Consider the following 10,113-nt stretch of genomic DNA (forward strand, 5'->3'; position numbering starts at 1 on the left):
AGGCTAATTTCACTGTTTTTCCAAGATAGATTCATCATCGGTTACTATAGATCATTGTTCAATTGATTATTGTTCAAGTTTCAAATTAATTAAAGTTCATTCTTAATTAATTTGTAGGCGATCGTGCAGTTAACCAAAGTAGCTTCTCAATCAAATGCAAGACCTTTCTAGATTATTCACAATGAATTCAATCAAAGTACATTCTCAATCAAATTCTATTGTGTATAATCATGTCTATTCTTAAATCTCCTAACCAAATTAAAAGCTAATTAATCAAAGTAAATTCTCAATTAATTATAGTTGAAATTATTACCACCAATCAAAGTACGTTCTCAATTGATAGCAAAAACTCGTTTAATCATATGAAAGTTCCTAAATTTAATCAAAGTAGATTCTCAATCAAACCTAGAAACCCGTAAACTCATGATTAATATGCATGTAGATTCAAACACCTTATGATGCAAAAATCATTGCTTTTAATATGATTGAAAGATGAAAGACATAGAAATAGAGCAACTCAAATCAATAATCAAAAGAAACAATTACATTAATTCAACTTAACCTCAGAATCCATAATGAAATTACAGTGGAATAGCCCTAGAAGCTTAGCCCTCCATGAATACAGTGAAACACATGATAAAATAAAAGTGAGAGGAGTGGTGAATGTTTGCTTCTAGTGGAGGAGTCTGAGAATGAATGAGTTGTGTCTTTTTGCCTCCCTTGGGTCTCTTTATATAGGCTTCATTGGGCTTGGACTCCGAATCTTCTATTGATAAGATATTTTATCTTATATCTAATATCTTCCAAATATTCAACATATTTAATTAATTTTTGAAAATATTTGATAATATCTTTTCTAGATTCAAAAAGATTTGGCAAATATTATCTTTTCATATTTATTGATATAGTTAAATAAGGTAATTATTTAACAATATCAAATAAAATATCTTAAGATATATTTTCTCCAAATTATCTTTTAAAATATCTAACAGATTTGAACTTGTCCAAAATTACAATTCAACCTTTTTTAATTTATTAAAAATTGCACAGAAGTCTAGAAATTTCCTCTAATTGCACTTTAGCCTTTTCTTTCTTTTCAAAATTGCAATTCAAACTTTAATTCCAACTGCATCAACAAACATTAGACTCTCCAAAATAATTTATGCAACTAAAATCACATTTTAAGCCTCTTTAATTCCCAAACCCGATAAAGTCAATCATTCAAAATCTTATTCAAATCAATCATTTAAGCACAATTATCCCATTAAAATTTTGAAATTAAATCTAAAATGTGGGCATAAATATGCACTCATCAGTTTCCAATGGTGCAAGGGATGGTGAAGCTCCCCGAATCTTTCAATTTTGGAGGGAGAGTCTTCTGCATGATGGCACTGCAATTTCTGTGCACTTCAATTGTTTCCTCATCTAAATACTTCTTCTTGTTGAAGATTTGCTTCATGTACTTCGCATAGGCGAGAATTTGTTGTAGTGTTTCGGTCAAGGGCATGGTGATCTCAAGTTGGTTGAATATTTGCTTAAACTGGGCCAATTGCCTCTCCTTCTCTTTATTAGAGGTGCTTTTGGATAAGGCAAGTGTTTTACAGTTTCTTTTTCTTTTTGCTTTATCTCTTTTTCTTTGCCTTTATTTTCTTCTTCTCCTCCAACAATCACTTCTTCTACTTCTTTTTCTTCTTGATTCTCTTCTTTTTCCCTTTTTTTTTCTTTTTCTTCTTCTTTTCTCCCAACCTCTTTTGCAATTCTAGTGAATATGACATTACACTTTTCCTTAGGGTTGGCTTGAGTATTAGCATAAAATTGTCCACCTTGTTGGTTTGCCAATTGCTTAGCTAATTGACCAACTTGCACTTCCAGATTCTTTATGGATTTATCAGTATTTTTCTGGTTTTGGATGGACTGTTGCATGAACATTTGCAATGTTTCTTCCAGTTTTGAAGTCCGATCAATCTGATATGGATAATGTTGAGCAGGTTGAGCAGGTTGATACAGATTTCTACTATTAGCAGCTTCTTGAGCTTGCCTCCACCCTTGATTGGAAGGATTGGGAAAAAGGTTGTTGAAGAAATTTTGTCTTCCTTTGTCTCTCATATAATTGATTTCTTTAGATTGAAAACTACTAGGAATTTGTAATGGCCATTAGGATGGTTATCTCCACATAAATCGCATCTCATTACCTGATGATTCGGTTGAGCATGAGCTTGCATTTCTTGCAACTGTTGAGGTAGCTTGGCCATATGTTGAGTTAGGAGCTCCATTTGTTGAGTGAGAAGTTTGTTCTGTGCTAGTAGTGCATCTTGAGCACTAAGTTCATAAACTCCTCTCTTTTATGCTTGTGTTCTCCCATGTTGACTCTACATGTCAGTGGAAGCCATATTTTCAATAACAGCAATGGCTTTATCAACAGTTTCGAATAGAACCGAACCACCAAAGGATGCATCAAGTATCATCTTTGTATGAGGTTGAAAACCATTGCAGAAGGTTTGCACTTGCATTTCTAGGCCAAATCCGTGACTGAGACACTTTCTAAATAAAGCTTTAAATATTTCCTAGGCTTCACATAATGGTTCATCCAATCCTTAAACGAAAGTAGAAATTGCAACATTTATTTCTATGCTTTTTTATGGTGGAAAGAAGCGAGCCAGAAATTTGTGTTCCACATCCTCCCAGCTAGTTAGACTTTGATTAGGTTGTGACTGAAGCCAAGCCTTTGCTTTGCCACTCAAAGAAAATGGGAATAGTCTCATGTACAACGCTTCTTCCTCCTCTCCCATTACACCCACAGAACCACATAATTCGTAGAAAGTGAGTAGTTGAGCATGAAGTTCTTCATTGTCCAGGTCAGAAAATTAATTTGAATTGATGAGTTTGAGTAAAGCAGGTTTCATTTCTGCCAACTTGTCACTCATAATGGGCCTCACAATGCTTGAGAAATTTCTCGGGCTTGTGTAAGTAATAGAGTCCCCTATGGTTCTCCTTGGAGGAGATCCATTGCTAGCCATTTCGTTCACTGAAGAAGTATCAAGAAGCTCACTATTTTGATTGTTGAAAGAAGATGAAGATTCAGGGGTAGCTTGTTGACTTATAGCTCGTGGTCTCCTTGTGTCACTATTGGTTCTACGAGCTATTTTCTCGATCTCAGGATCGACAAGGAGTGATTATAATGACACAATCCTCTTTGTACAGATATTTCCCTGCATACACTAGAGAATAACCAATCTCGAGCCACAAGTTAGCCCAAAAATATAGAGATAGTAATTATAATGAAATAGAAAATTAAACACAAAAGAATAGAGTCTAAATTGGTTAAAAATCACACAAAAGTCTAGTTTTAAACACGGGTCCCCAGCAGCGGCGCCGAAAACTTGTTGAGACTTTGGCAAGTGTACCAGTTCGTATCAAGTAATAAACCGGTAAAACCGGATATCGTTTCAAAAGAGACTCGTGTCATCAAACAATTGTATAATTTCTAACTTAGACTAAAGAATGATTCCATAATTTAGATTTTAATGCAATTAAGATAAATATAAGACAAGAATAGTAAAAGTGAACTTTGGTAACTCAAACACTTAGGAATGGAAATATTAGAAATTATATGAAATGATATTGTTGGGGGTATGATTTCACCTACTTCACTCTTATGCATGGTAATTCACTTCCTCTTCATTAAAATGCTAATGTCAATCTACAAATTTACACAAACATAATCCCTTGGTAGAGAGAGCCTAAACTTCCTTATTAGATTTCAATCCCTTGGAAAACCTAACAATTATTTTCGCATTAAGAATTGACATTAACGACAACCAAAGGTCCTAGTTCTATTCCTAGATACAATTTTCTTTAGGTGTTTAATCCAGTTCCAGACTCACAATATTTTATAATATTAAGCAAACCCTAAAATCATGTCATGGTTGATTAAATCATAACAAGCTTTAAGTAAAGGAAGTAAACACTAATAATCAATGAAAGAGGCATATAATCATTCAAAACATTGTAGTTTACATAAGAAATTTGTGGTTACATCAATCCCCAACAATAAATGAAACTAGTTCTCCATGAATGGAGAGCTTAAGCTTACAACAATGGTGGAAATGGAAGAAGGGAGAGAGCCCAAGGAAGAAGAAGGATTGTTCCCACAGCTCCTAGTTCACATTCAAGTGTTGCAGTAGAGAGAAATCGCATTTAGGTGCCCAAAGATGCAGACCCCTTCGTGTTTTAGGGTTAAATAGGCCCAATCTGCCAAATTAGAGAAAGTTGCGCTTAAGTTTGCGCTCCAACGCGCATCGGTCAGCAAAGACGCACTCAAGCACCCCTATGCAGTGGGTGCCCGGGCACGACCCAGTCAAGCTCAGAAGCTGGTGCACTGGCGCTCAAGCGCCCATGGAAAAAGGGCGTCCGGACGCGGTTTCAGCAGAATTATAGTTCTTCATTTTTTGTTGTTTTTCTTGCTTTCCTTGGGTTCTAGTGCCTTCATTTGATGCATAGATTTCTTCCAACTACTTTAAGCACATGAGAGCATGGATTAGTCATTAAATTATCTCATTAAAGCTCACTTAAGAAACTAAATGAAAACCAGGATTTACAAGGCAAAAAGTTAAGAAAGAGTTGACATTTTCTCTTAATTCAATATTGAAATCATTGTAAAATATGTCATTATCAGTGTTTTTGACCTAGATGTTTTTTCTATTTCCTAAGAACCTAAGTGTTTTCTTAAGGTTTTCTATGTTGGGAATTTAGATTCTAAGTTTTATGTAGGTTTTCTATGTTGAGAATTTAGGTTGTAAGTTTTTGTGTTTTCACCCTAAGTTATTTTCGGATTATTATCTTGTTTCGATGTTATTTGGTTAAATTAAAAACATGATTTCATGGTAGCAAGGGAAAAAACTAAAGATAGATAAAGATCTCCGAAGTTTAGTAGGGAAAAAAACATGATTTCATGGTAACAAGGGAAACAATTGTTTTTTCTTTTTTTATAAGACTATCCAGTACTGAACATAAATTATTTTGTTGCTATTTTATTTTGTGGTCATGCAAACTTTTCATCTAAATTTGCAAAAGGTTGTCAAGGGCATAATTTTATTAAGAAAAACTGAAGTAAATAAACACTAAAGGCACTCAACATTCAAACGAGCAAGAAGTCATTTTCTTGATCACTTAACATGTTATATTTACACATTTAATGGCTCTTGTGCATTCAATTATATATTTACATAATTAGTTTCAAAAGCAACTAATTGAATTGTAAAAATTGGTTCAATATTTAGCATAATAATAATTTGATAATTTTATTTTAATTAATAAAATGCTACAGAAATATGGAAAAAGGGATATATGGTAATGTGCATTTAATACATAGAGAAAACACAGTTGTATAAAACATATGATATTATTACCTTGTAATCCTTGTCCTGCTTAAGTACTCTGACAAAAATTGCTATTTTGACGTGAACATTGTCTTCTAAGTTGTTCAAGAAGTTGAAATAAGACAGTTGCCAAGAACGTTTGAATAAGATTGAGCCAAACACTGTCCAAAAACTTAGAGCAAATCCAATTGCCATACTTATGAAAAATTCATTATTGAAAAATGAATAATCATCTTTTCAAACATTAACATTTGGTTTTTGTGTTAGCTCCCCATCAATAATACACAATTTTTCAAGTGGTGGTCCACAAAGATCAAGATTATCTTCATAACTAGATTTATTGAAACTCTGCAATTGTGTGCTTGAAGGAATTTCTCCACTTAGATGATTATGAGACAAATCTAATACACCAAGTCCATAAATTTGAGCGAGACTTCGAGGAATTGAACCAACAAGTCGATTTCTTGACAAATCAAGAGAATCAAGTAATGTTATGTTTCCAATGTTTGAAGGAATTTTTCCAATCAAATTGTTTCTTGATAAGTTCAATGAAATCAGTCTAGATAATTTCTCTATTTCTATAGGAATTTCTCCTGAGAACTGATTACTTGAGATATCAATGTTTTTTAGAAGTGACAAACCATTATCCATAAACATTTGTTTCGAACCTTTCCATGTCAACCATGTATTCAAATAGTATTGTTTTAAGTGACCAAAATAACCATTTTTCAACACATACTCATGCCTTTCATCAAATATTGAAGATGTCGTTTGAGCCATTGAAGTAAGGTTGTTTATGCATTTCGGAATTTTTCCAGATAAGTTGTTTAGTGAGAGATCCAAGAGATGAAGGTTTCTTAGACAACAAACCGTTAATGGTAAACTCCCAAAGAATTGATTCTTTCTCAGATTTAATATTTGCAACTCTTTTTTTGTCCCAATCCAATCAGGGATAGATCTTGATAATTTGTTTTCTGACAAATCAAACATTACTAGCTTTGTGCAATTTCTTATGGAGAAAGGGATTCCTTCTACTAAATTGTTGTTTCTCAACAATAATACTTGAAGATCAAGAAGCCATCCTATTGAAGTTGGAATTCTTCCTGAAAAGTTATTGTAACTCAAATCTAAATAAACTAATGAGTTAATTTGTTTCCAACAATCTGGGATATCTCCGGATAAGTGATTATACGAAATGTCTAAATGAATATGAACTGAAATTGCATAATCTTCACACAAAAATGAAAGAGGATTTGAGAATTTATTTTTTGATAAATCAAGAATTTGAGAGTTTCGTAAAAATAGAGGAATAGAACCTTCAAATTGATTTGATCCAAGATGCATGGAAGTAGAAACATACGTGGATGAAACATTTGGAATTGTACCTTGTAGACTGTTGTATGAAATATTCGTTGTCATCACTTTTTGTAGAGGTAATTTAGCCCAAAACCATTCAGGAATAATACCTGATATTGTAGCATTGGAAATGTCAATAATGACAAATTTATTTTGTGTCTGCAACCACATGGGAAATGTTGGACCTAGCTTGCAAGATCTCAAGTTTATAGATAGCAATTGAAAAGGTGGAACCCAGTTTTGAGTAAATGCCAAGTCCAATGAGTTGTCAGATAAATCCAAGTGCTCTAACTTAGACATATTAGCAAAGTGGTAGTCAGTAAGCATACCCTTTAAAGAGTTTGAACAGATGTAGAGCTCCTCCAATTTAGGTGGAAATTGAATGTCCTTATGAATCTCTCCATTTAGCTTATTGTTCTGAAGAGATAATATTTTTAAGGATGTGAATGTTGAGAAGTCAGGTAGTGTGCCATTGATTTGATTCATGCCTAGACTTAATTGTTCCAATGAATATCTAGCACATCCAGACAAGTGAGAAATTATCATCGGAAGCTCATCAGTCAGGCCATTCATAGAGATGTCCAATAAAAACAAAGAACATGCATTGCCAAATGATTTTGGAATTCCACCTTGTAAGAAATTTGACCCAACTGACAAATACTCCAAAGTGGACGGTAACTTCACACCTTCCGGTATCCTTCCAGTTAACCGATTTATTTCAAGAAGCAATGTTTTCAAAGAGGAGAATACTGAAATGTCAGACAAAGTGCCAGTGATGTTATTCCCTGACAGATCCAATTCTTGCAATGAGTGTCTAACGCATCCACTGGACAAATTACCGAGAATGGAGGGAAGGTCTTCTGTCAAACTGTTTGACTCCATGTATAAAGAATGTAAAGTGCATATATTAATGAAGGATTTCAAATCCCTGACCTTTAAATTATTAAGTGAGAGGTCAAGATGCCTAAGCGAATTCATGACGATGCCAAAATCACTTGATGTGGAACCCTCCAAGTGGTTGCCACTAAGGTAAAGCTCAACAAGGTTGGAAGTGATGTTTGAGACCCACTGGAATACCATTGGTGATGTGAAGATGTTATAAGAAAGATGAAGGACAGAGAAGGAAGTAGAGAAATTGAACTTAAAATGTTTGGATGAAAGAATGAAATGGTCGGAAAGGCTACAATCAACTAAACTTAGTTCTCTTAGTTCAGGTAGCTTCGCAATCACTTGCAACCAAATATGAGAAGTATTAAGATTTGATACAGAATCCAAGTCAAGATGGGTTAAAGAAATGAGATTTGAGAGCCACTGACCTCCGTCACTAATTTTGAGATTGTCCAAATTTTCTCCAAGATAGAGCTCATGCAATTGGGAGAGATTTCCAAGTTGAGGAGGTATATTTCCTTCGAAACAATTGCGTCTGAGATCAAGATGCTGCAATTGGGAGAGATTTCCAAGTTGAGGAGGTATATTTCCTTCGAAATAATTGCCACTGAGATCAAGATAATACAACTGGGAGAGATTTCCAAGCTGATAAGGGATTGATCCGTTCAGAGAATTAGAAGCAAGATTTAAATATTCCAAATGAGAAAGAGAGCCTAATTGACTTGGAATTCTTCCGCCAAAATAACATGAAGAGAGATCAAGGTATTTCAAATTTTTGAGAGAACCAAGAAACTCTGGGATGTGACTGTGTCGAAAATAATTAGAACTGAGGTTCAAATACTGTAATTGTGGCAACTCAATTAACGACTTGTGGATTTCTCCGCTCATATAACGTCCATAGAATTCATATTGTACAGGAAAGTCTCCGTGAAGGTCGAGGCTTATAATATGGGAGGTGAGGTTGCTGCAGCGAATCCCCTCCCATTGGCAGCAGTGAGGAGTGGTCCAAGATGATAGCATGCCGTTGTGAACGACAATGGCTGCCTTGAATTGGAGGAGTGCTTCCCTCTCCTCTGGAATGCATCTAATCTTCTCTTCACCATTAACAACCTGCGACACCACACACAGCACAAACATTATGAATCTGAAACGAACTGGATTCTTCATTGAGGTTGTTGTGGGTGTTATCATCACACACAAAAACTGATGGATAGAATTCTGTGAGTATCAAAACTAGATTGCTGTTGTTGAGTTAAAGCACTTTCCATAACCACATATATATAACAAAAGAGTTCTATGATTGCCACAATTGACCTTGTTAGTAATTTTTCCTTAACGCACATATTCACTGAACTCTATTTAATTTTTTAATGATACTGGTTTTCATTACTTTTATCTTCTTTTTTTATTTTTTTTATTTTATCTTTATAATAACTGTAACTCGAATATCAATGTGTTTACAAATTTTCTTTCTTTCTTCTACCCAAAACGTATTGCACTAAACCCTATTTCATTTATGTGTTAAACCTAAATCCTAAACTGATCATTTCCAATCACGATTCATTCTCAAATCTTCGTTTAATTTCAAATCTCATATCGGTTCGTAAATTCTATGTGAACCTCAATTCTAACCATTCTTACATTCTTTTCGTCAAACACGTGGTGAAGTTTGAACAACAAGACATTTGTAAATATATACGACACACACGGATACATGTGACACATATCCGAACACGCGAAATCATCTGAATTCAAAAATATAATACACATGAGACTATTATATATATGTATTAATTATATTTCATAATTTTAAAAAACAAAGAGAAAAATTTATAATAAATTAAATATAAAATATTCATCTCATGTAATTAGATATATTTATCTTAGTTTCTTATGATAAAAATAAATTAAATATAAAAACTTTACTTCAATATAAAAATCAAATAAAGTAATCTAATAGAAGCTAATTTATTTAAATATAAGAAATAAAACATGTCACACGTTAGAAATTAATTACGATATAATATATTATATATTTTTAAAATACTATTGAATTCTTAAACTATTTAATATTATGTTATGTTTTTAAAAAATATATTAACATTTAATTTTTTTTCTTAAGTAAAAGTTTAATTTATTTTTTATAGTTTTTATATCTGATAAAACTTTAAGTTTAGTTCATATAACTTTATTTAAGTTTTTTGTAACTAGTTTATTTGAAATATATTATGCTTAGTGTAGGTTTGTAGACATAGGATTGAGAGGGAAATGACTAAGTTGATATGTCTAAATGTAAGGATATAATATTGCATAAACAGTCTTTCCAAGATTCACATATACTTCAACATTTAAAAATGATGAAAGCACAAATCACAATATCCCCATACATATGGCACTCTATATCTCAATTGAAGAAACATAAATCTTACTAACAGATACCACTATAAATTAATATTAACTCTATCAATTTTACTTTTATGCTGTTTCAAAG

At 33.1% G+C, this 10,113-nt stretch overlaps 1 protein-coding gene across 8 annotated transcripts; it reads right to left on the reverse strand.

Moving 5' to 3' along the window:
- Positions 1–3,971: 3,971 nt before the first annotated feature.
- On the reverse strand, positions 3,972–8,854 carry LOC108345043 (receptor-like protein 12). 8 transcript variants are annotated; one of them, XM_052866763.1, is made up of 4 exons: positions 7,064–8,854; positions 6,764–6,844; positions 5,409–5,473; positions 3,972–4,511 (listed from the first exon to the last, which is right to left on the reverse strand). In XM_052866763.1, exons 1-4 carry the CDS (start codon positions 8,811–8,813, stop codon positions 4,386–4,388), a joined length of 2,022 nt encoding a protein of 673 aa, XP_052722723.1. In that variant the 5' UTR covers positions 8,814–8,854; the 3' UTR covers positions 3,972–4,385. The 8 variants fall into 8 exon arrangements, 6 of the variants coding, with proteins under 6 accessions (XP_052722723.1, XP_052722724.1, XP_052722720.1 ...); XM_052866764.1 differs by lacking the exon at positions 5,409–5,473; XM_052866760.1 differs by having other exon boundaries at positions 6,764–8,854.
- Positions 8,855–10,113: the final 1,259 nt, after the last annotated feature.

Source organism: Vigna angularis, chromosome 8 (assembly GCF_016808095.1).
Source record: "Vigna angularis cultivar LongXiaoDou No.4 chromosome 8, ASM1680809v1, whole genome shotgun sequence".
Lineage (NCBI taxonomy): Eukaryota > Viridiplantae > Streptophyta > Magnoliopsida > Fabales > Fabaceae > Vigna > Vigna angularis.

What these genes read in the sequence shown, in the direction of transcription:
- LOC108345043 (XM_052866759.1), bottom strand. Translation starts at nt 8,813, where the DNA reads ATGATAACACCCACAACAACCTCAATGAAGAATCCAGTTCGTTTCAGA. An exon ending in CTGTTCAAACTCTTTAAAGG is followed by an intron (nt 6,845 to 7,063) that starts GTATGCTTACTG and finishes CTACAATATCAG; the next exon opens with GTATTATTCCTGAATGGTTT.